This window comes from Gekko japonicus, unplaced genomic scaffold, assembly GCF_001447785.1.
Source record: "Gekko japonicus isolate JY-2015 unplaced genomic scaffold, Gekko_japonicus_V1.1 scaffold2058, whole genome shotgun sequence".
NCBI lineage: Eukaryota > Metazoa > Chordata > Lepidosauria > Squamata > Gekkonidae > Gekko > Gekko japonicus.
Window position 1 is genome coordinate 44,646 of NW_015163665.1, and position 26,722 is coordinate 71,367.

The 26,722-nt window shown below is 43.7% G+C and overlaps 1 protein-coding gene across 1 annotated transcript; it reads left to right on the forward strand.

The window, feature by feature from the left end:
* Positions 1 to 243: 243 nt before the first annotated feature.
* Positions 244 to 24,829, forward strand: PCSK9 (proprotein convertase subtilisin/kexin type 9). Its single transcript, XM_015407737.1, has 12 exons — positions 244 to 375; positions 3,021 to 3,212; positions 6,711 to 6,834; positions 8,431 to 8,564; positions 13,072 to 13,213; positions 13,723 to 13,919; positions 15,249 to 15,432; positions 21,014 to 21,184; positions 21,712 to 21,860; positions 21,967 to 22,147; positions 23,174 to 23,355; positions 23,752 to 24,829. The coding sequence occupies exons 1-12, from the start codon at positions 244 to 246 to the stop codon at positions 23,950 to 23,952; spliced, it is 1,989 nt and encodes a 662-aa protein (XP_015263223.1). The 3' UTR covers positions 23,953 to 24,829.
* The last annotated feature ends 1,893 nt before the right edge of the window (positions 24,830 to 26,722 follow it).

The following is a 26,722-nucleotide window of genomic DNA, read 5'->3' on the forward strand; positions in this document are numbered from 1 at the left end:
TGCTATTGCCGCTCGCTCATCCTGCGCTCTGTAGCACTCGTGCAACCGCTGGAAGCGCAGCTGGCCGGCCGGCCGGATCGGCGCAGGGTCTCCAGCCGCCGCCGCGGCGCAGGCGAGGACGGGAGCTCCTCTCTCCGGAGGTCCAGCGGCTCCTGTCAGCCTCCGCGGCACCGCTTCGCCGGCCTCCAGGCTCCCCGCCGCGGCGGACCCGCACCTTCCCGGGGCGGGCGGCTTCGGGGCGGGATGGGCAGCTGGTCCGGCGCTCCGCTGCTGCTCCTGGCCGCGCTCGCCGCCTTGGCTCCGGCCGCCGCCAGCCCGCGCGAGATCCCGGCCGCCGACGACCTGCTCTTCGCCGCTTTCTACACGAGCCCCAAGGTGAGCGGGGGCGGCGGGGGCGGCCGGACTGTTCTTTCTGCCTTGTGCTCGGACGGAGGGACGGAGCCCGCTGCTGCTCCTGCGGCTGCTGCTTTCCGGCAGGATCGCGAGACAGGCGGCCAGTCGCTCGTCCGAACTGACTCACGGCGAACTCGTGTTGAGACTGGAAACCCGCCTTCTGTTGCTTGCGGGGGGTGATGGGGGTGGCAGGACGGGAGCCAGCGGGGAAAGAGAGAGCCTCCTCCGCGCAAAAGTGGCTGGGACTGCCTTTGGCGCTCGGCTGGGGCAATGCCGGGGGGGAGGGTGACAGTCGCCCGGCGGAAAGTCCAGGGCACGGGGCGGACGGCGGCGGACGGCGGCTTGGAAAGCAGGGAGCGAGCGAGCGAGAGGCCGATCCTGGGCAGCCGCGCCAGCCAGGAGCAGCAAAACCAAGCAGGCATTAATCAGATCCCTTTGAAAGACTAACCAAATGTATTCCTTCCAGCATATCCGCTCATGAACCAGATGCTGTCCCTGACTCGAGACGGCGGATTCTGGATGGGGCACACGTTCCGTTAGGCTTCTCGGTGCCCCTGGAGCGAGTCCTCTTCCACCAAGCGGGCGAGGGAGCAGCGGGAGGTGGGGGTGGCGGTGGGGTGGCGGTCTTCGGTCTTGTCAGGCACCCGCCGGTTCGCTAAGCTCCAGTGCGGAGCGGAGGAGCTGTGACGAGTCCGCTGCCGCGAGGAAGACTGTCTGGGAAGGTGCCGGAGGGCGCTGCTGCCTTCGCTATCATCGCCTCTCCTGTTCCAGGGCAGGGCAGCAGCCTTCACAACAGGTTCCAGGGTCAGCAGCACTGACATGCATTCAACCTCAGTGGCCCTAGGGCTTTACGGGGTTGCATCCCCCCCCCTTGAGTAAAGAGATGCTCATAGGTCATCCATGCTTTGGGATTGCAACCACATTCAGGAACATTGAGGAGTGCAGATTTGAAAAGCACTGCAGGGTGGACCCAAACGCAACCTGAGGACTTATCATCATGGAAGTAACCATGTGGAAGGCCCAGGCAAAGAAGTTTTTTTTTGTTGCCCAAAGATCCCCCCACCTTTAGAGTCCTTGTGGATTTCAGTGTTTTCATTTTGTTTAATCTTTAGGCTGCTTGTAGTCCTTGCTTATTCTGTGGATTGGATGCATTCAGCACTACTGCTGACCCAGCCTCCCTGATGCCTTTAAATATACTCCCCCCGCAACACCACACAGGTGGGTGTCCGTCAGGTGTAGATTACTATTCCCTTGTATACCTACACTGTGTTCCTCTTTGGTTGGTGTAGGAGCAGGGCCAGAGTACTTTAATCCATCAGGGAGGCCACCCAAGCAGAAACATCAGCAATGCTGCTGGACCAGCCTCCCCAATGGCTTTAGACACACTCCCACCCACCCCTCCTCCACCTGACAGGCAGTTGTCTGTCACATGCAGGAACAGGGGCAGAGTGTTGAAAGCCATTGGAGAGGCTGCCCAAGCAGCATCACTTTAGCAATCCAGCTGGCCCAGCCTCCCCATGCCTTCAGACACAATATGCCTCCTACACCTGACAGACGAACTGCTTGTCAAGGGTTGGAAGGGGCACAGAGTCCTTAAAGCGAGGAGTCCTTAAAGCGATCAGGGAGGCTTGCTCAGTAGGATTGCCTTAGCACGGCTGCTGGCCCAGCCTCCCTAATGCCTTTAAACACAATCTCCCCCATCAACAAATCCCAAGGCCAGACACTGAAGGTGGCAGGAATTGACTTAACGGATGACTGCTTTTCACATGGAGAGTTCTATGTGGCCTGCTCCAGAGTGAGCTCACCAAGCAGCCTGATGACCCTAGCACCTGAGGGCAGAACCACCAATGTGGTCGACAGAGGGGTCCTTCAGTAGAGAAAAAAACTAGTACGTATGTCTCAGTTCATTTTTTACACTACAGTCTTTTCCATTAGAATTCCTACAACAAATGTTATATTTAAAACTTCACATTATCAGTATTATAACTGGATTTATGGAACTTAAATACTGTAGCAAAGCACAGGTATCAGGCTAGTAATAATATAAAATGCATAACCAGGTTGATACAATAGGTATGCACACTGATTGGGCAATTCCCCTAAATACTAATATCTAAATTTTCCGTTCACTCAATCGCATCTGGGGATAGTTCAAAGAGCTCTGTCACGTCTCCATGGAAAGCACAATACTCACATTCCTGTGACAGATGGAAAATAGTTCGGTGGGCTGCACTGCAATCGCATTTGGGTCCTGGTATTTTGCCCCATTTAAACAACAGGTCTGCACAACTATCAAAGCCTGTTCGTATTCTGATAGCCATCTTCCATACTTTACATAGCAATACTAGCTCACCTCCTCATGGTGCACCTTGGATAATGCTAAAGAGCTAGAACTTGTGGCTGCCAGACAATCATAGGAACTCCTGGTTACACTACACACATGGAAACAGCAAGTATAGAATTCTATGTATGGGCTAGAGAACAGTCTTGCCTTGTACATATTTTAAGGATAGTGGAATGTCATCTAGGCCAGTGTGTCCTGTTGGTGACACACACAGTTTTATAAGTCAGCAAAGTTTGATCGCTCCTCCTCGTTTTCCTGCCTTTTTCTACATGTTTAAACCCAGGATGCATGGCGTTTGCCTGGACAGTATATTGTGGTGCTTAAAGAGGAAGGCCTTAAACTCCAAGCATCACAAACCGCCAAGCGTCTGCAAGCCAGAGCAGCCAAGCGTGGCTACCTAACCAAAATCCTACATATCTTTGAGGAGTTATTCCAGGGCTTTGTTGTGAAGATGAGCAGAGATCTGCTGCAGATGGTAAGTGACTCTTTCCAAGTGTTTTTTATATCCCCCCCCCCCCAGATGTCTAGGCTGTTTCTCAGCCATAACTATTATAAAGATTAGCAAAACATATAGCATAAAATACAATAAAATGAAAATAACCAATAAAAACAAAGCACAACTTTTTTATGTTCACCTACTGGGACATTTTGTTTCTAAGACCATAATGTTGTGCAATGGCTTAGTGTCGTCATTGTTTACTATGTATGATGCCATCAGTGTATATAACACTTTATAGAATACAAGGTATGACTGCAGGAAATCTCATGGCTCAGCTACAAGGCTTACTTTGGGGACAGGGAGGGCACAGGCAACCTCACAGGATTGTTGTAAGGGTATAATGCTGCTCTAAGCTCTTTGGAGAAAAGGCAAGTACCCCAATGAGCAATAAAGACCTTCTGTTTTTTTCTGTAGGATACGAGCACAAGGTGTTCATGATGGCCTTTGCTCTTTTGTTCTTGAGTAATTTGAAAAGGGCATCAACCCAGGGAAGTGTAAACTATTTTATCAGATCTTTACTGATAGTATTTTTGGAATCACTGATCATTGATGGTTCTAAAAAAATTCAGATAACGTACGTGCCATTTGGCAACTTGAAAGTGATGCAAGTTTTATTTGGGAAAAAGATGCTGCTGGTTATGCAAACTTTTGCTAATGTAAAAAATGTATGTAAGAACATTACGAAATGAAAATGATGCCACCTTTTTTTTGGGGGGGGAGGGGGGAATGATAAAACAGAAACAGCAAATGATTTCAGGTATAAATTAATCTTGGGGACTGCCTAAAAGCACTGCTGAGATTTTACATCGTAAGTCACATGTTCAAATAGGAACAGGTACAAATACAAGCATCTAAAATCTAAATGTATTGCAGCTTTGACAATGAAAATTTACCATCAACAGTAGGAAGGTGAGAGAGGAGACTCATGGACACACACATGCACGGAGATGAATGAAAGGAGACAGAAAACTGGGGGGGGGGCAGGAAAAATCAGTTCATGTGAGATTCTTGGGAAGGTAGAGGAACAGGAGAAAAAGTAGAGTTGGGAGTTAGAATCTTGGGAACAAGATGAATTAATTGATCTACGGGTCAGAATCCAGATTACCCAGTTCAAGCTACAGATAAGAATTACCCACTCCACTCATAGATCTTGTGGTTCCAAACTTGCTTCTTATTGAGGTGGTAAACCTCTGTCTGGGCTGTACCATTTCAGACTGCAATTGGGTGTGTGCGTGTGTGTGTGTAAATGACTGACTGCTCCTCCCCACAGAAAAATTCCCACTACATAGGAAAATTACATGTCAGGACATATCCCTTTTCTATGTGGATGGAATTTTTTTTTAATGGAGAAGAACTCAGTCATGTGAGGTGCCACCAGCAGTGTGAATGGTATAGCTCAGATAGAATTTTACCACGTTAGTGAGGACTAAGACAATGTTGACGTGTCACAAAATTAATGCAAAGGCAGGCATGGTGTTTAAACTGAGGACTCCCAGATTTTAACATTTCTATTCAATATTCAATTCAGAGTGAATTCACTGAACCAATCTAAGTCACTGCCTTTTCAGGATTTTACATTCTAGTTAAATAGCCTAGTTTGTTGCAGTAGAAACATTTTTGATGCATAAGCTTTTGTGAGATAGGGTCCATATCATCAGATGCACTTGTGGGCTCTAGCCCATGCAAACTCATGCCAAATAAATCTGTTTGTTTAAAGGTGTCATAAGTAGGGTTGCAAACCTCCAGCTGGGGCTTGTAGATTTCCCAATATTACAATTAACCTCCAGACTACAGAGGTCTGTTCCCCTGGAGAAAATGGCTGCTTTGGAAGGTGGACTCTATGGCATTATACCCCGCTGAGGTCCCTCCCCTCCCCTCCCCAGACTCAATACCCAAATGTTTAAGAATTTCCTAAACCGGAGTTGGCAATCTTAGTCATAAAGCTCAATTTTTGCTCTACATGTTTTTATAACTGAATAAACACCCTTGGCTTAATTTAACAAAGCTGTTATAATCAGGGTGATTTAAAAAGTGGTACATGTGGATCCCTCCCCCCAGGATACATAATGCATGCTTATGGGCAAAATCTGCATTTATTCTGCAAGAGTGACTGTGAATGTGAAACAGACGGTGATGGTTATTCTAGTAATAAATACACAGCAGATCCTAATTTCTGTTAAAGAAAATTTTCATACTTTGCTACACAGAAGATGGTCTCAGGAAAGTCATTTTTTCCAAAGATCATCTCTGGGGGGAAAAAGACACTCAGAAACTCACAGGCAACTCTGCATGTTGCTGGAATTTTGACAGGAAAATACAGAAGCTTCCTTCCCAGCAGTACAGACTAGAGTAACTGACTGGAAAATAATCCATCTTCCCAACAGTGAAAGTTAATTGTGTGATAGACTTCTAAAAGATCATTACTAACAATTCAGGAAGGACCATATACTTTATTTCAATGGTCTTAGTCCCTACCCAGTGTATGTTAAGATTGCAACCTTGGAGCCCTATCCCATGCAATCTTATTTAGAAACAAGCCCCACTGAATTCTAGAAGATGCTGCCTATATAAATTCACACAGAACATACATATATTTTATATTTAAAAGCTCATTTGAGCATGTACATCAGTCAAAATGACCACTGGCTTTTATCATGTTGGCGTTCCTTCTAGTTTGTTAAAGGAAGTTTCTGAAATAGCCAGCCTAATTATGACAGACTGGAACGAATAAAATGCAGGCAAAGGTTAGCAAGACCACAAACTGCCACTGCGTTATAGAAATGCAGACTATAATCTTGAAATTTCGCAAAAGGAACACATTTTAGAAACATCCCATTTTATAGATGGGGAATATCAGCTGCTGCTGTAATTAGAGAAGGAGTTCATGTCAGAACTGGTGTAATACCTGTGGGATTCCCTTACTATTTGTGCTATAACTCTTCCTCATGCATTACAGAAGCTGTAGCCAAAATAGGATTTATATATCAAGTATATGTTTTTAGGATAAGGTAACAACACAGAAAAAGACTAATCCTAGGCAGAGTCATGCATTGCATGCATACGTTTATGAAATCAGAGTCTAGGTGAAAGGATTTCTGATTGCAGGGCTAGGGTGACAGTTGCCTGAAGGGCAGACCGTACTGAACTAGATGAACTCATATTCTGACATGGGGATGCTTCATTCACTAGACCACTCATGTGGATTTATATTGTACTTGCTCAGTTATTGTATTTATCTTAAAACAAGTATGATACCATTATGTGCCATGGGTACTTGCAGTCATGCCCATATGGCACTCCCATGTAAGTAAATGTGTTTTCCTGGCACAGGATCTGAAATGGCCGTGAACATAAAGCTGCACCTTATACATCACTAATGTTATCACTTGCTAAAAACAATGGCTGTGTTACATGATTGAACAACCAATCATCTTGCAGAGAGCAATCTTTCCCTCTCTTGTTTCTTTTGTGTAGGCTTTGTGGCTTCCACATGTGCATTACATAGAAGAGGACTCCTACGTATTTGCCCAAAGTGTTCCCTGGAACCTTGGCCGAATTATCCCAGTGCAGTACCAATTAAATGAGTACAATCCTCCCAGTAAGCACACTTTCCTTCTGAGATTCTCACATTCGCATACCAGGTTTTTTGAGCCAGGAACAAAATCTGATGGAAATATACTTGCAGACAGCAGGTCATTCACCTTTCTGCCCTGTGAAGAAATAGAGGGCCTCACCAGCAACAGCTAAATGTCAGAACTGAAAAAGAGTCGATGTGAAAGCCTGCATTAAAAGGAATCCTAATGTGTTTTGAGTTTACAGTTTTTTTCTTCTGTGGGAATGAGAAGCAGCATTCTGGTCAGATTTGCTGCTCAATCAGCAAGCTGCAGTACCCAAGCACAACTAGTTTAAGACCTTCTTCACCCCTCCCCCACAGAAGTGCTGTCCTTCTTCAACAGATGCACGAAAGGCTGCCATTCCACATGTAACTTTTCCCAGTGTAGAGACGCAGGGATGAGGACAGTGACACAGGAATGAGCCATCAAAATAGGGAGATGCTGTAGTGCCAAGGCCAGGCAGTTCCCTTAAACCTCAAGCAGGAATCCAAACCCTCTCCAGAGTCTGGAGTCCCACCCAGGTAATGCCGGTAGGGCCACAAAAGCAACCAGAAAAGCCTTCAGCAACACCCCCCCCCAGACAAACACACCAAACAGGTATGTAACAAACTTGTTTATTTTAGGATGCAAAGCAACACTAGTACACTGTGCACAGAAAACAAAAAAAAAGTTTTTAATCTCTAATTTATCTTGGATAGTGTAGCCCCAGTTATTCACAGCAGTTCTTAAAGGACAAAAAAACCACTTGTAAATAAATAAATAAATAGGGGTAACTGAGATCCCCCCACAATTACAACTGAACTGAACAGAGATCTGTCGCCCTGGAGAAAATAGCTGCTTTGGAGGGTGAATTCTGTGGCATTATATCCAGCTGAGGCCTCTCCCTTCCTCAGACCCTGTCTTCCTCAGCCTCCACCACTAAATCTCTAGGAATTTTTCTATCTGGAGCTGGCAACCCCAAGGATCTCTGCTTCAAAGGCAAAATTAGGCCTGAAAGGGCCCTGCCCCTTCCCCCTGCCTTTTACCAACAGAACCAAGCTTGGAAAACTATGGTGCCTAGCAACAACCACTGAGGAAATCCATTTTTTAAAGCTACAGGTGCTCCTTTAATCATTTTTGGATTTTTAAAGGTGCACAGTGTAGTATTTTTAGATTTCACATTTTTCTGCAAACCTAGGACCTTTTTCAGGTTTTCAGAAAGATCTGCCCATTTACAGCTCCAGTCAACGGATTTAAGTATCCAAAGATATCTCAACTTTGCTATTAAAATATAAGATACCCTGCTTTTCCCGTAGCTCAAGACAGCTTACAAATTCAAAATACACAGAAAATAATAAAACCCCATGTAACTCGTCCCCCACCTCTCGCCTATCTGTAGGAAAGAGAGGAAACTCATGTCGAGTCCAGTAATCCTTTTTGTACATAGCCTGCTATTTGCTGGACAGTTTGCCTGTAAACTTGGACCAATTCCCTTTGTAAGTTGCTCATACAAGATAAACATCCTCACCTATTGGCAAGCATTGCTTAAGGCCCACATGTGCACTTTCACTTGCCATTACTGATGGAACGTCTCTTTGCAGATAAAGGTGACCTGGTTGAGGTTTATCTACTAGACACCGGTGTTCAGAGCAACCACAGAGAAATAGAGGGCAGGCTGTTTGTGACTGACTTTGAGAATGTCCCAGAAGAGGATGGTACTCGTTTTCATCGACAGGTATGTGGGGATGCTGATACCGGACCTCCTCTAAGGACGGTTCCGAATGCCCATCTCTGCCTTATGTATGACAGTGGGCGCGGCGTGAGTAATCTTTCCCATGTATACAGAGGGCGGATTGGCCAACGAACGCTCCTATTTCCCAGGAAGTGAGACAACACGCTAGGTTTAATGAATAAATGTTGCCTTTTACTAAGCAGTTCTCAAGCATACGAAAACAGATGCACACGCAGATTCACACAAGTTCCTTAGTTACAATAGTATATAGAAAGCAATCAGCATGGAAAATAATAAATTCAACAGACAAGGGGGATAACACAACAGGATATCGCTTATACTTATCTGAGGTCCAGGCTGAGAAGAAATCTCCTCGTAGAAGGAATGGGGAAACTTAAGTATCAGTGGATGGAATTCTAAAGCACACGCGGACTAGTCCAGCCAGCCTCGTGCGGGTTCTCGGGTCGCGACTCCCGAGAACACAGTAAGAATTACCCGCAGCACTTAAGTTGCAAGGTGGGGAAGGGATGGGTTAACCAGAGAAACAAAGGCTGTGTTTCTCTTTTTAAAAGCTTGTTTTTGGGCTTGGCTTAAGGCCAATAAACCCCTAGAAGACCGTCCCCTTTACTATGCTATAGGTTCAGGGTTGCGACGTCCTAGTTGAGGGGAAGGGGGCAATATTCAAATGATCTGCCCTAACTTCAAAGGGAAGCCATGTGGCCAGGTGTCGAAAGTCCGTTCCCTTGGCAACTTTTGACTTGCAAAGATGTGCCTGGTCCAGAAGGCAATAAAGGATGTGTTCTTTGTGATGCCAAAACCAGATAGGAAGATGGGTTACGTGGTTTCCCACAGATCAGCAATGGTGGGGAAACCTGTTGTTCTGCCAAGTTTCCAAACTGAGCGTAATGGCATTTTGTCGTCTTTGTCCTGAAGCACGCTGGGAAAGTGCAGGGAAGCACGTGCCCTGTGGCACAAGCCTTGCTCATCCAAACGCAAGCATGAGATGCCAAGCAAGCCATACAAACACACAGCAATCCCCTTATCCCATAGGCACAGATGTACAGACAATTAACAGACATAGCACCAGCACAGTACAAACAATGCAGTTACAAGCACACATGGTTACAATGCAGGTTCTGTTTCATTGTTTACAAATATAGATGGCTTTAGTTATTGTGTCCTCCTTCTATATGTTTCCTTGGGGTCATTCCTTCACAGAAAGTATGCTAGTGATGCCTAATGGCTTTTAAAAGGGGGTCTCTGATGCTCAGTATTGTGTTACTTATATGAATCCATATTTATCTACTGAAATTTCATTTGTGGATTGGGCTGGCCTTGGCATTCTCTTACCCAAAATGTTGGAATCCTCTTTCCTAGTTCCAGTCAGCATTCTCATGTGTACTTTACCTCCCTGGTCTGTTGTCTCCTCCAGTAACAGGAAGGAAAGGCCTCCAAGGGAAATAATGTAAAGTTTGCACATTGCAAAGTGATGTCCTGGGGGTACAATCTTGAATAAAATGAAACAATCATGGTGGAAATCTATGCATATGCCTTTCTCCCCTGGCATCTACCACCACTGGAGCTGGTGAAACGCTAAGCTGGTAGAGGAGTCAAGATGGTATTTTTCAAATAATAATAATTCTTACCTCCCCAAAATTTGCATCCTTAATTCAGCAACTGAGATTGAGCATTCAGTCCATTTTAATGTGGATTGTTCAATTACAAGGGAGCTTTTGTTGAAATGCCATGAATCCATATTATTTGTATTTTCACAGTGCATGAAGTCTTAAAACATCAGTAGCTTACAAATAATTTGTAATTCTTCTAATATTGGCATGGCTTACTAGGTGAAGATTTATGGGTGCTACTTAACCTGAACTTCATGTTTCATGTATATCTACCACAAAATGTAAAGACTTGCATTAGAAACAAAGTGTTTCTGACTCACTTGTTGTTGGTAATTCCTTGTAGAAATTCTGGCACACTTGTTGTTCGTAATTCCTTGTAGAAACTGACATTGCATTTAGTGATGACACAGGGCTGACATTTTTTAAAATGGGAAGCCAGAGCGACAATCTGTTAAACAAGTGTGTAGGAATTCAGTTGCTTTTTATCTGTAATGTGAGTACACACTAACATATGAAGTGAAGAGAATTCCATCATCTCTTATTATTCAGAAAATGAATGTGCTGTGTCTCCAGAGATCTGCTTGAGGTACATCTATGGTGCCTTCTCTGCATGATGCAATCTAGATCTGTGCTGAAAGCCACTGGGAGTTTTCTGAGTCTGGTGACTTCTACTGGGACCTTTTGATTGAGGGATGCCAGCCTCCAGCCAATTACAGCTCATCTCCGGACTACAGAGATCAGTTCCCTTGGAGCAAAAGGGTGCTTTGGAGGGTGCACTCTATGGCATTGTACCCCACCGAGGTCCTTGTCCTCCTCAGGCTCCGTCACCAAATCCCCAGTAATTTCCCAACCGGGATCTGGCAGCCCTACCCCCCCATCCCCCACCAGTGGCCAGGGAGGACCTGGCAACCCAATTGATCCCTGCCAAATATTGTGTATTTGACTGTGTGCCTGTGTGTGTGAGATCAAAAGAATGAGTATGTGTTGTCAGCATTTACAACATTAAAATGAAGAAAATGGGATGTTTAGCAATAGAAAGGGTGAACTGCAGGGCCTACATTCAGAGATATAGTTTAGGTGGCATTTTAAGTGCTGTTTAATAAAGGGTAGATTCAAATAAAGAAACCAGTTGTGTATATTCTTTATAATGAGAGTATCTGTTCTAGTTCTAACTGTGGCAGAATTTATTCCATTCAGTAGAATTTTCCAGTGTAGAAAGTACACATCTCTCCCTTATTATAATTGAATAGCAACGTTCTATATTGCAACATTCTAAATTTGGCCCCTTTAGTGTTAGGCCGGAAGAACTGCCACTGAGAAGACACTGGCTGGGTTGACTGGCTGCTTTGTGCAGTCCCGCCCAGCGTTCCAAGGTCATTTGCATATGGAAGCTGATTGGACTTCACTCCATTCCATACCTCAAACTCCCCCCCCCCGCAAGGCAGTTGGAATTTTCAGTTGCATAACATACCTCATAGGGGAGAGGAGAATGATGTCAGCTGCTTTGGTTACCACTGCAGGGAAAGTCCAGACAAGCTGTTGCCAGTCTCCAGGTGACAGCTGGAGAGATCTTAAAGCTTTGGTGCTACTTCAAAGTTCCCCAGGAGCCCAAAACAGAGTAGTGTTTTGGAAAATCTTTAGGAATTGTTTGGTGCATTTACGATGGGGCTCCTGGGGAACTATTGTTGCCAATCTTGGCCCAGCAGCCATCAAACCATTCTCTTCAACCCCCTGCTGTGCAGCTGACTTTCCCCTAGGGTTGCCAATCTCCAGGTGGGACCTGGAGATCTCCCACTGTTACAATTGATCTCCAGATGACAGAGATCAGTTCCCCTGGAGAAAATGGCTGCTTTGGAGGGTAGACCCTATGACATTATACCTGCTGAGTCCTCCCCCCCCGCCCAATGCTGCCCTCTACAGAATCCACCCCCCAAACCTCCAGGTATTTCCCTCCTTAGAGCTGGCAACCCTACATTCCCCTCAGTGCCTGTTGGTAGGCAACTAAGCTTGGTCCTGTCACCTACTTTGGCCTTTGGGAGAAAACACATTGGGGCCAGTCCTGATAGGATTGCCAACTCCAGATGGGAAATTCCTGGAGATTTGAGGGATGGAGCCTGAAGAGGGTGAGGTTTGAGGAGGGGTGGGACCTCAGACAGGTACACTGCCATAGACTCCACCCTCCAAACCACTCAGTCCCACATAGGAAACCATTGTTGCCAATCTCCAGGTGAGGGCTGGAGAGCACTCAGAATTACAACTGCTCTGCAGAAGGGAGGGCAGAAGTCAGCTGAAGTCAAAGGGGCAGATAATGGTAGGTTGATGGTTAGCTGGGAAGGAGATGGGGTTGCCAACTACATGCTGACAAATTCCTGGGGATTTGAGGGGTGGAGCCTGGAGAGGGTGGGGTTTGCTGAGGGGTGGGACCTCAGACAGAATGCCATAGACTACACCCTCCAAACCAGCCATTTTGTCCTGGGTAACAATTGCTGCCAATCTCCAGGTGAGGGCTACAGATCACTCACAATTACAACTGCTCTTCAGGTAGCAGAGATCAGTTCCTCTGGAGAAAACAGTGGACTCTGTCATTATACCCTGCTGAGGTCACCACAGCAAATTGACACTGTTTGCCCAAAGCCAGAGCACTGCCCCAGAGCCTCCTTCTAGATCTTGTTGTATTGCTTTCACAACGGGCTTTACTGCTAGTCTCATTTATCTCACATTTGTTTTGTTTGATTTATATTTTGCAAACCCATGTAAGTTAATGGAGCCAATCATTCCTTTGTACGTAGACTCACATGAAGAGATTTTGGGAGGTGGACTTAGCGGCTTATGATTTAGTGTATGTGGAAAACAGTGAGAAATATTATTTTACTTCCTGACAGGCCAGTAAGTGTGACAGCCATGGGACTCACTTGGCTGGAGTTATAAGTGGGAGAGATGCTGGTGTGGCCAAAGAAGCCAGTGTCCATAGCCTCCGGGTGCTGAACTGCCAGGGGAAGGGCACTGTGAGTGGCACTCTGACAGGTGAGTAGTGACAGCTCTGAAGTACAAGACCTTGACGCTGCTGCAAAAAACAGCTAAGAGTCCTTTTAGCTGCAATGAATGAGATTCACTCTAGTTGTCTTAAATTCAGCTCCTGACTTTGGGAGAGGTTTAAGAAAAAGAAAACCCTTGGCAGATTTTTGAAGGCAGCTTCTGCCATTATTCTTTCATGTAATGGAAATGGTCCTGCAAGCCACTCCTTTGTCTTGTGAAAATATGGAAGGGTTTATAAACTCGCAGCATTATAGATCATGGAAAAGCAATTAAGTCACAAGAGTAGCAGTGATGGGCTATATGGTCACTTTCCTGCACACAAATATCTATCTTGGTTTCATTGGCAGTCCATAGAATGGGGTCTGGGTTTAGTGGCCTGGCATTGCAGTTCTGGACAGTAGTCTGCATATTTCCCTCTTGTGCTATAGATGATTGAGATGTTCGTTCTGTATCATATATCAAGCTTGCCCAGTTGTTGGTTTGCCTCCGCACAACAGGTCTGGAGTTTGTTAAAAAGACGCTGGCTGCCCAGCCCTACAGTCCTCTGATTATGTTCCTCCCTTTGGCTGGTGGCTACAGCCACATCTTGAATGAAGCTTGTCGCCTGATGGTGCAGATGGGGGTGGTGATAATTGCTGCAGCAGGCAACTACAAAGAGGATGCTTGCCTATACTCACCAGCATCAGAACCAGAGGTATGTAAAGTGGTAAATGTTCCTGAGCTTGGTTCATGGGTCTCAGCTTGTGGTTCTCTAGGCCATGGCCTTGAACCCACCAGTTGGTGCCCTCTTGTTGGGTTGTGAATTCCTATAGAACTATCATTTTCTGCTACCATTTGGAAAGATATGCTGCACAGAATGCAAGCGTGCTATGCTTTCAGCCTCTCTTTACATTCATGCTGAGGAAAATGGCAAGATAGCAAGATGAGGTCACGCAGTAGTGAGGAGGATTCCTCCATGACTCTTGGCTTGTTTCTCACTATGGTGCACTTACTGGTGCTGGGCTTGTGTTTCCTGTTCCAGCTTATTCGGTCTGCTGCCCATGACCCTGGTCTTGACACCAGTGAGGTCATAACTCTGGCTCTTGCCCTTGCTGTCACATAAGTCTTGGTGTCACATGATTTCCTAATTACATGCTTGTGGCTCAGTAGGTCGCAATGCACTGTTCAAAGTTGTAAGTATGCTGCGACAAGGTAGTTTCTACACTATTAATGTTTATATACTTCTGCTCTCTTTCATGTTTATTTCAGCTCCATTTTAGATTTGTTTGTTTTCAAACCTTATAGCCCAAACCATATTGCAGTGTTCAATGGATATTCATGTTGATTGTACTTAACTTGACTTGCACTATGGAGTCTCAGTGAGAAAGGTAGACTAAATAAATAAATATATAAATAATGTGTGATGAGAGGTCAAACACCACAGATACATCTTCCATGTTGCCTCAAATACAATACTTTTCAGTGGAGGCAATTAACATTCAGCTACCAGTCAGTGTAGCTACCAGTTGTCAACTGTAGGAGAATCATGTGATATATACACATGTATGAATCAGCCCAATATTAGAGGGAATGTTGGCATTTCATGGAACTGAACAGTGTAATAGACCATTATAGCAGTTTAAAAATTTCAGCTCTATGGATTGAACGCTAATTGATTCAGTATCCACAAAAAGTTGAGAAATCACTGCCCTAGAACTGCCTTTGTATTTTCAAAGCCATGTAATCCTTTCTGTGATTATTTTTGTTATATGATAATCTTTTGTGTAAGTGTTTTGTGAACTGAATAATTCAATGTAGCTCTCATTGAGTCTGTTAAAATGAGTGTTTGAAGATAAAGATTAATTTTCTGGGTTATCAAGAGAAATCTTGGAAAATTAAAATTTGGGGTAAGAGGCAAAGCAATGGAGTATGTGTTTTGTTTCACACTTTATACACTGGGTTTTCCATCAAGCTCCCCATCCTCTGCTTGTGTTGTTCAACTTAAAATTAAGAGGCAGTCATTATTCTTTATGTGTCATTGTAGGTTATCACTGTTGGAGCCACCAATGCCCAGGATCAGCCCGCTTCCATGGGAACCTTGGGAACCAACTTTGGCCGTTGTGTAGATGTGTTTGCACCAGGAGATGATATAATTAGTGCCTCCAGTGACTGCAGTACCTGCTTCACATCACAGAGTGGAACATCCCAAGCAGCTGCACATGTAGCAGGTAAACATTTTATAAGACAATGTTAAAGGGTTCAGCTGTTTATATAATTTCCTGGGAAAAGTTTCTAGTGGCATGTACATCATTGTGTATGTCTTTGAATAATCAGTAAGTAGTATTTTCCCCCCTTCTCAACAGAAGTAGCCCCTCAGATTTACCAAAGCCAGATATTGTCTGAACAGTCAAACTGACTCACATAAAGACCCAGACGTTCCAAGAACTTGTTCCATTTCGGAATTGTCTGCACTGCTGCATTTTCACACATCACTTATAAGTTATAACTGCTCCACAGAAGATGGCTACCATGTCGAGGCTACTGGAAGCCAACTCCGCTTGGCAGTTGCTCCATGTAAGGAGCTGCTCAGCAGATCTGGTTGTGAGGAAACCTTTCATTATGTGGATTGACCCCTGAGGGGGATCCTTCAGCTACCACCAAATATGAGGAGGATGGGATTTTATAGCCTACCACTGCTATCTCCAAAATACTCAAGAATGAGGTGCCTTGCCATATAAATAAAACTTCTTTTATACCTATCACTTATACCCCACTGCTACCATTTACCAGTGAACTTGAAATATACCAGAAGAAAATCTCTCTCAAACACAAATCAGGAGATAAAATTATGATGAGAAAAGCTATGAGAAGTTGCCCTGTGGTCCCAAATGCCAACATATTATTTGGTGAAGAGCATTGGCCTGGGGGAGCCTTGGCAAGGCCAATGTGAAGTGCTGGCATAACCTTTAAGTTAGACAATATCCCTTTTGTGCCCTCTTTTCATACTGGTAGAACTTTTTCCTTTTTTCAGCCTCAGAAGGCAGCTTCATGTAAATACATCCTTATGCCTTCATTAAGCAGTTGGAAATGACAGAGAGCATGTTATGGTCGAATAGTGACATGCCTAATGGGCTGCTGGGCCTCAAGGCTGAGGGCAGTTAAGAGGTAACTGCCAACACATTTCCTTATTAAATGGTTATACATATCCTGAAGGACTCTGTGAAATATGGATATGTAAAGGAAAAAATGTGCATCTCGAGGGGGATAAGGCATTAATTATGCAGAAATAACACATCAAATCAGTCAACAGGATATCTTAGAGGAATGTAGTCCCAGATGGCTGAACAATGTTTATTTTTACTATCAACAGAAATAAAAAGTAGTATCAACAAAAGCTAAAGGTTTAGAAAGGCTGTAAGGGGAATTTTGCTGCTTGCTTCACCTTTCACAGCTCCTCCTGCTAGCCTGGAGCATTAGTGTGTGCTCCTCAGCTCACTTCAGTGGCGTTTGCTTCATATGTGGAACTTTCCCCTCCAGTGATATGGGGCATCTCTTGGGTGGGTAGGGGTGCTGTACCTCTGTGTGCATTTCAGAGCCCCTGTGCCAACGGCAAATGAGTAATGTAAAGACGTTTCTTTTATAGGGAAACTGGGTTACTTGAAAATGTTGCAAGTAGGATTGGTGCACCAGTCAAATATTCTATGAGGCCAAGAATTCCAGTATCCACAGACGGCAGCTTATTTATTTAGTTACTTGAAATACCCACCTCTAGCAGCCTGAATACCCTGACTAGCCCACTCTTGTCAGATCTTGGAAGCTAAGCAGGGTCAGCCATGGTTAGTATTTGGATGAGAGACTAAGGTTGCTATGTAGAGGAAGGCAATGGCAAACCACCTCTGCTCATCTCTTGTCTTAAAAATCCCATGATCCTGGGGTTGCCATGAATTGGTTGCAACTTGACAGTACATAGTTATTATTATCTACCGCTGGTTCACCTCTCTTCTGAACTGGGACCCAGCGCAGCTTTAGAAAAAACTTAAAACAGCAGATCATAATGAAACACTAAATTAAAACAAGAATGCATTTCTAACAATACTAATAGATGTAACAAAAAGCTTAGATAAAAGCCAGGCATGGAAACCACACTGTACACTCACCACTTGTCTGCCCTCAAAAGCCCTCTTAATAGCTCCATTTTGCAGAGTTTCCTGAAGCCCATGGAGGGTGGGTGCCTTCCTAACAAATTCAGGAAGCCATTCCATACTAGAGGGCTATCACAGAAAAAGCCTGAGAGTGAGCCGAGTGAGATCTCAGCTGCCTACATGAGGGAATGGTCAAGAAAAATCTGCTGGGATGACTGGAGTTGCTGTATGGTTCATATCAGAAGAGACAGTTCTTCAGGTATGTGGGCCCCAGGTCGTAAAGGGCTTTAAAGGTAGTAACCAGCATCTTGACTTAAACATTGAAACCAACAGACAATTGGTGTAAAGATTTCAGCATGGGAGTACTGGGCACAAAATGGCTTCAAGGACAAAGTCATCTTCAAGGACAGTCCCATGTAGCAAGTGCTACAATAATCTAGCATCAAGGTTACTGTGGCATGAAATGGAATGGCTAGATTGGCTAGAGTCCAGAAGAGGAAATAGTAAAAAAATTGCAAGTTTGTTACATTAAAAATAATTCCTTCATATCAGTTAACTAATATGTTTTTGTAATTAGAATTATTATCAAATATTTTGATGTATAAAGTATATTTTTTATCTTTCAGTCTTTTCCAAATACTTGACGTCAATGAACCAAATCTTTTTTTACCAAATGAACAAAACATTTGGTTCCCATCTTGCTACTTGTTGAAGCAGAAGACCAAGCTGAGTAGCATTCCACTTGGATGCACAATCTAATCAAGTTAAATGACTTGTTCAATTGATTTCAGTAGAAGACCTATCAGTATATACTCTCCTGTTTAATCCTAAGCAAAGTTATATTTTTCTAAGACCATTGACATCACTTGTCTTAGAAGAATGTAACTTTGTTAGGATAGTATTGCAAATCTCCCATTAAAACAAACTATTTATGTGAACTAAACTACACATTTTGCTGGACTATGTGCTGTATTTCAGTTTTCCTCTGAACATGGATGTCTGGTGAAGAAACTGCTTGACTGAAAACCAGCCAGTTGGCCTACTAACAGATCTGTTTATAAAATACTTTAGTATTGTGCATCATGAATCAAGTAGAGTGAGTAGATAAGGAGAGTGAAGAGAGAGACAGTGCCGGTATATGAGAGTTGTAGATTGGTTTCCAGAACCACAGATCAAGGATCAACCAAGAGACCGGCTCTTTGATGCCTATATTTTACTTAATACTCATAGCCTTAGATGGGCTGTACATAAAATGGAAACGACCAAATCTGTCAATAGTACTATGCTTGCTGTTTCTCGTTTTTACTATACTAAGGGCAATCAGTATATGCCCGCGGCCCTGAGGGTTTTCAACCATAAGATCAGTCCTAAACTGATGTATGGGGTTCCAATATGGATTTTGGCTATAAATGAAGATATAGAAAAAGTCCATTCCAAATTTTTACCGAAAATATTAGGCCTTCCTCCTTGTGTGTCTTATGCGGCCATCTGTCTGGAGACGAATCAGAGACTTTTGGAAATGAAAGCTTGGATTATGACATTTAAATTCTGGCTCAGGTTACATTATAGAGCTAACTGCAGTCCTCTTATTTCACAAATGCTTACAGAGTCCTCATCCTCTGCATGGTTTCTCCATATAGTGAGATCGTATGTATAGGAGTTAGTTTTAGAGACAGTCTTCTTTTGTCAGAAAGTTCAGCCTTTGGCTTGATAAAACAAAGACTCCTTGACATAGAATGCCAAGACCTGATTAGCCTGGCTTCAGATAGATGGTCCCCTTTGAAGGTAGGGTTCTCTCCCCAAGGGTTTATAGCAGAATATTTTTGCTGTTTAACCACTCCTCATTATCAAAGAGCTTTTATGTTAGGCCGTTTTAATGTGCTGCCTTTGGCTGTACTGGATGGTAGGTTCTCTAAGACTCCATATGAGGATAGACTATGTCTTTGTGGTGTTAATGAAATAGAGTCTGGAGCATATCCTTCTGCACTGTATCTTCTATTGTGATGTTCGATCATTATATCTCGAGCCTTTGTTGAGAAACCTAGGAAATCAATCTGATGAATGGAAGACATCTTATTTACTCTCACTCTTTAGTGACTATGGAATTGGTGGTCAATTTTCTGTTTTTGGCTTCCATGAGGAGGGAACGTATTATTAGGTGCATATGATATTTCCCTGCCTGTCAGTTTTGATATGATATGCCAATGAAGGTCATTGATTGATTGATACTTAGTACTGAATTCTGGAGTACTTTGGATTAATACAATAACATTACACTGAAATTTAATTTAAATTAAAGTATCATTGCTTCTGTAAAATAAATGTATTGTTATTGTTCTGTGTAACTTAATTTTTAAAACTGCAGGCTTCTGTGAACATAAGAACATAAGAGAAGCCAATGTTGGATCAGGCCAATAGCCCATCCAGTCCAACACTCTGTCACACAGTGGCCAAAAATACCAGGTGCCATCAGGAAGTCCACCAGTGGGGTCAGGACACTAGAAGCCCTCCCACTGTTGCCCACCTCTCAAGCACCAAGAATACAGTGCATCACCTGCCCCACACTGAGAGTTCCTATCGATACCTTGTAGCTAATAGCCACTGATGGGCCTCTGCTCCATATATTTTATCTAATTCCCTCTTGAAGTTGTCCATGCTTGTAGCCGCCACCACCTCCTGTGGCAGTGAATTCCATGTGTTAATCACTCTTAGGGTGAAGTACTTCCTTTTATCCATTCTAACCTGATTGCTCGGCAATTTCATTGAGTGCTCACGAGTTCTTGTATTGTGAGAAAGGGAGAAAAGTACTTCTTTCTCTACCTGCTCATTCCCACACATAATCTTATAAACCTCGATCATGTCATCTCTCAGTCATTGTTTCTCCAAGCTAAAGATCCCCAAACGTTTTAACCTTTCTTCATAGGAAAAGTGTTCCAACCCTTTTATCATTCTAGTTTCCCTTTTCTGCACTTTTTCCAAAGCCATATCCTTTTTGAGGTGTGGTGACCAGAACTGTACACAGTACTCCAAATGAGGTTGCACCATTGATTTATACAGGAGCATTATGATACTGGCTGATTTGTTTTCAATTCCCTTCCTAATAATCCCCAGCATAGCATTGGCCTTTTTTAATTAGTTGCACACTGTCTCGACATTTTCACTGAGTTATGTACTACAAGATCTCTCTCTCGGTCAGTCTCCACCAGTTCGGACCACATCAACGTATATTTATAGTTAGGATTTCTGGCTCCAATGTGCATCACTTTGCACTTGGCCACATTGAACCTCATTTGCCACGTTAACGCCCACTCGCCCATCACTAGTTGTGCCAATGGGTGCTCTACACATGACCCCCCCCCACCTGATTCTGAAGATTGGGATAGGAGCACCTAGGCTTTTAAAGGAATGCTGCTGATCGGCATTTTGGAATGGGGAATAAGGAGCTGGATGCAGGCCCCTCATTTACCATTCCTCAACAGATGATCAGCCTGAAGGGCTATGAGGCCACAATTCTGGATCCTGTATTAGCATACTGTTGGATTGGACCCCAAACATAATTTGATAGGATTTTCATTAAAATGTGTAGCAGAAAATAGATTATAACCTCAGTTTAGTTCTATATATTAGTCCTTGCCAGATAATGTGGAATATGTACCTGTTTTCATAGGCATTGCAGCCATGATCCTAAGCGCCAACCCTGCTCTGTCTGCCTCTGAGCTGAGACAGAGGCTGATCCATTTCTCCATCAAAAATCTTATCAATGAGGCCTGGTTCCCTGAAGACCAGAGGATGATCACCCCCAACAGAGTGGCTGGCATTCCCTCCAAACTTGTAGCAGGTAATTGTGCTTAATTTCTCCAGAAATAGATGATTTATGGTTTGAGGACTGGATACATTACAGAGAGATTTTTGATAGGCCTCCTGTTAGGTAGGCCCTGACCCAGATGGCCCAGGCTAGGCTGATCTCACCTTGGAAGTTAAGCAGGGTCAGCCCTGGTTAGTACTTGGATGGGAGACCACCGAGGAAGTCCAGGGTTGCTATACAGAAGCAGGCAATGGCAAACCACTTCTGAATGTCTCTTGCCTTTAAAAAGCTACAGGGTTGGCATAAATTGGCTGTTGACAGTGCTTTCCTCCGCCTCCTCCCCCACCCCCAAGAAAGACCTAAGAATGAAACCACAGATATGACAGCACACATTTGCAAGTCAGTTTTCTGGTGGTTCTCAAACCGCTTGGTTCCAGTCTAGAATGGAGCTTTTGAAGGTATGAGCAGTATTCCAGGAGGTTCAGGAGTGGAAACCTTAGTCCCAAAGAGCATGGAGTACTGCTAGATATAAATAACTACCGTTGGCCACTATCTTGCAGATGAGCAGCTGTACTGCCGCTCTGTGTGGTCATCCTTATCCGGTTCCAGTCATGCAGCAATAGCGATTGCCCACTGCAACAGCAATGAAGAAATGTTTAGCTGCTCAAGCGTATCCAAAAATGGCAAGCGACAAGGCGAGCACATTGAGGTGATGTCCTGTGGTGACATGCCACATTGTTTTGTTTTCTAGGCAAGCTCACATTTAAGTGGCAGGATACTGACATTTTCACTGCTGTGCTTTTTTAAAAAAACAGGATCATGGAGGCAGAAAGGAGTGTGTAGCTCATAATAAGCTTGGAGGGCAAGGCATTTATGCTATAGCCAGGTGTTGCATTTGGCCCAAAGCTGGCTGCCAAATTAGCACCTACACACAGACTGCAGAAGATACAGCAGTGAGAAGTGTCAGCTGCACTGAAGACAGCCGTGTTTTGACAGGTATGTGATGACTGCTCAGATGGCAGAAATTGAAGGTGGTGGTGTTACCACTTCTGAGACATCTTTTACAGATTTTTATCTAAAATTGGATACCACTGTCGTGTTCCAGCAAGGGAAATGTGGAAAAGAGCTCCCATGAATGGATCCATTTCCTGGATCAGGATCTGTGTGCATAATTATGTGCTGTGCGTATAAATCTCCTGTTAGTGTACATCTGAAGTGCTCAATCTATAATTGCCACGGATTGCTGCATGTCTGTACTGTGGTATGAATCCAGTGAAATATATCCCGATCTGCACTTCACTACGTTGCTGGCAATTTGCCTTCCCTATTGACTCATGATGCATGTACAGAAACTGCAGGGCTGCATCCACATGTCTGGATGCAGATTTTGTGCTATAGCAGTAACTTACGACTGTTGTTTTCCTGAATAGAAAAACAATGGTAATACAGCATCCAATACTACGTGGGTGCAGCCCAGGTATTTTTAATGGCAGCCCTCCCCAGACAGGTTAAGGAGCCACTACAATATACTCTTCTGGTACCAACTTAACCTTTAAAAGTGTCATGGCTTTTAATGATTGTTTTTGCTAGTGCTTCTGCCTTTTACTCAATTGTCATTCCTGACTTGTATTTTAGAATTTGGATTTTTTTGGAGTAGATTCTATGTTTTTATTGTAAGCCTCTTTGAAGTTTTTATATCACAACACTGAAATAAATTGTATATATGCTTTCGAGCAAAGGAAACCTTTACCTTATCAATGACTACATTAAAGCACCTGCATGCAGCTATCTTTGGACCAGCATTCATGTAGTTTGCAATAACTGATAATCTAAACTAAAAAAAAATGAGAACTCCCTTTAAAATTTATATAGTTTCTAAATTTCTTTGTTAGATAGTAAGAATTATTCAAGACTTTTTTTAAAAAAATACTTGTAGTACATAAAGGTGCACATTCCAGAAGTCCACAATTGTAGATGCAGATTTATTTATTGTCATGATGGATATGCAATCTAAATTGGCAGGTTGCAGCTCCTATTCTTTGGATCGAGAATTCAGTGAAAACATCAGACCTGTACTAAGGACAAAGAGCAACCATGACCAATGCATAGGTGAGGCAGATGCAACTCTGCATGCCTCATGCTGTCATGCACCTAACCTTGAGTGCAAGGTACAAGAATACTCTCCTGTGGATTTCCCAACTAAGGTATGTGGGGATCAGTCCTTTAGATGAAAGATTCCTATCCAGTTATGGAAACTTGGTGCATGGCGGGGGAGGGACTTGAAACTCTCAACTGTACCGGCTTCTAACTCTCAACTGTACCGGCTTTTGGCCCTAGTGCAGGTCACTGAGGCCAGCTCCTGAAATTAGCTTTTTGCTGGTGCTGAACTAGTATTAGAACTAAAAGTGGGGCCCTACCAAACGGCCTCAGGTACCCATGGCTGTGGTTACACTGAGTGCAGGGGGTAACAAATGAAATGGGTGGGTATTTAAGGGAACAATTGATCTCTGAGATTACCAAATACAATACACTTGATCAGTGTCTTTCCTTTATCTGGAAGAAGTTTCCCTTGTTAACAATAAATATCCCTTTCTTCTTAGGTGATGGTGACTTGTGATGATGGTTGGACTCTGACAGGATGCAATGCATATTCTCATGGTCCCAATACCTTTGGTGTGTACTCCAGAGACAACACCTGCATAATAATGAGCAGCCCACATGGCAGAAGAGCAGTGGCTGTTGGCATCTGCTGTAGGAGACAACTCTTGGATAGTGAGGATCAAAGTTCCAGTTATAAATGACACTTCTACTCTGTGTGGGACCGGTTTCAAAATTATGACATGAAACTACAGAAAACTACCCTCTAACACCACCCTGGTGAGCTTTCCACCACACCCAGTTACACCTGACATCATTCCTCACAGATGGGACCTCCAAGGCAGGTAGAAATTGAACATGCTGTCACAATTTTTTTTGAGCACCATATTAATATAAAATTTAGACCCCAACGCCATCATTATTCCCAAGTCCACTTTGAGGAGATGGTCAACCGGTTAATATCAACACAAAACATATCTTTGGACCATCAGCTTTGTCAGTGTTACTGTTATCTGCTGCACTGCTAGTAGCGTCTAGATTTTCAAAATGTGACCTGGTGGCAACTGTCACTCTTCAGCATCCGTTCATAATGTCCGAACCAGCAGGGTATCAGACTGATAATGTTCACATACCCCTCAGTTCCAATATGAACTATCCAAGTAGGCAGGTTGACTAAAGATGGTCTGGATGGATTGGGTGGGGTTTTGCTCAAAATAATGGAAACAAGCATGTACATTTAATTTTTCTGCTTCCAAATATTTCAAAAACTTTTTAGAAAGTATTTCACTGGGAACAGAGATAAAGAATAGGAACAAAATGTGGTAGCAATAGCAAAGATTTTTTGCAGAAAACTGAAACCTGGCCCCCGAAGAAGCCATTTGTAAGGGAAAGTCCTGATCATACTTTGAAAATCAGTATTTTTTTAGAGTTCTACCCATGCTATGGCTGGTTTCTTTGTTAAGCAGTACATTAGGGCACTGTACCTCTCAGACTCAACTTAGCCTGTAATCCATTTTGTGAATATTAGAATTCTCAACTTCACACCCAGGGAACTTGACAAGGTTAGCAGCACAAACTGAAAAATACAAGAGCTGCTGCACATAGATGAACAAAACCTATTGAGGCAGACTCAACATGGGTTCTGTAAGGGAAGATCTTGTCTCACTAACCTGTTAATGTTCTTTGAGGGGGTGAACAAACATGTGGACAAGGGGGATCCAATAGATATTGTTTACCTTGACTTCCAGAAAGCTTTTGATAAAGTTCCTCATCAAAGGCTCCTAAGCAAGCTCAAAAATCATGGGATAAAAGGACAAGTCCTTTTATGGATCAAAAACTGGCTAATTAATAGAAAACAGAGAGTGAGTATAAATGGGCAGTTCTCCCAGTGGAGGGGTGTAAGCAGTGGGGTACCACAGGGATCAGTACTTGGTCCACTGCTTTTTAACTTGTTCATTAATGATTTGGAGTTGGGAGTAAGCAGTGAAGTGGCTAAATTTGCGGATGATACGAAGTTGTTCAGGGTGGTGAAAACCAGTGAGGATTGTGAGGCACTCCAAAGGGATCTGTCAAAGTTGGGCGAGTGGGCGTCAACATGGCAAATGGGGTTCAATGTGGCCAAGTGCAAGGTGATGCACATTGGAGCCAAAAATCCTAACTATAAATACACGTTGATGGGGTCTGAACTGGCAGAGACAGATCAAGAGAGAGATCTTGGAGTTGTAGTAGATAACTCACTGAAAATGTCGAGACAGTGTGTGACTGCAATAAAGAAGGCCAATGCTATGCTGGGGATTATTAGGAAGGGTATTGTAAACAGATCAGCCAATATCATAATGCCGCTATATAAATCAATGGTGCGACCTCATCTGGAATACTGTGTGCAGTTCTGGTCACCACACCTTAAAAAGGATATTATAGCTTTGGAAAAAGTGCAGAAAAGAGCAACTCGAATGATAAAAGGGTTGGAACACTTTCCCTATGAGGAACGGTTAAGGCGCTTAGGGCTCTTTAGCTTGGAGAAACGACGACTGAGGGGTGACATGATTGAGGTTTATAAGATTATGCATGGGAAAGAGCAGGTAGAGAAAGAGGTACTTTTCTCCCTTTCTCACAATACAAGAACCCGTGGGCACTCCATGAAATTGCTGAGCGGTCGGGTTAGAACGGATAAAAGGAAGTACTTCTTCACCCAAAGAGTGATTAACACTTGGAATTCACTGCCACAGGAAGTGGTGGCAGCTACAAGCATGGACGGCTTCAAAAGGGAATTAGATAAGCATATGGAGCAGAGGTCCATCAGTGGCTATTAGCCACAAGGTATAGATAGGGACTCTGGGGCAAGTGATGCTCTGTCATCTTGGTGCTTGGGGGGGGTCAACAGTGGGAGGGCTTCTAATGTCCTGGCCCCACTGGTGGACCTCCTGATGGCACTGGTATTTCTGGCCACTGTGGGATACAGAGTGTTGGACTGGATGGGCCTTTGGCCTGATCCAACATTGGCATCTCTTATGTTCTTATGTTCTTATGCTGCAATTCTCAGCTAGAGAAATGATTGAAAATTTTAAAAATTTGTTTGGACGCCGACATTCCTCCAAAGTTCCATCAAGAACTCAATAATCCAGCTATAGCTTGATTGTATGTGTTCTCCTAATGCAGATTTAAATGTCTTTAACACTGCTAATTCCAAAGTGCCTTAGAAAGCTATTCCCAGGAATAGTTACCAAACTGCCTTCATTGCAAACTTAAGCCCTCTGCATTGAACAGGGACAGAATGAGCATGGCTAAATTGGTTTTGGATGCTGCAATCTTAAAACAGGGAAGCCACATCTATACAGGATGGTGTGCTTGCTCTGAGGAGAAGGGGGAAGCTCCCTTTCAGATTCTTGCAGTTGTGGAGCCCAAATTCCACTGGTAACTCTGCCAAGAAACCCACACTATAGAACAACCAATTAAGCTGCAGATCCAATCTTC

Coding starts and splice junctions, on each gene's coding strand:
- PCSK9 (XM_015407737.1), top strand. CDS start 244: ATGGGCAGCTGGTCCGGCGCTCCGCTGCTGCTCCTGGCCGCGCTCGCC. Junction 13,920..15,248: donor CACCAGCATCAGAACCAGAG/GTATGTAAAGTG, acceptor GTGTCATTGTAG/GTTATCACTGTTGGAGCCAC. Junction 21,861..21,966: donor GACAAGGCGAGCACATTGAG/GTGATGTCCTGT, acceptor TTAAAAAAACAG/GATCATGGAGGCAGAAAGGA.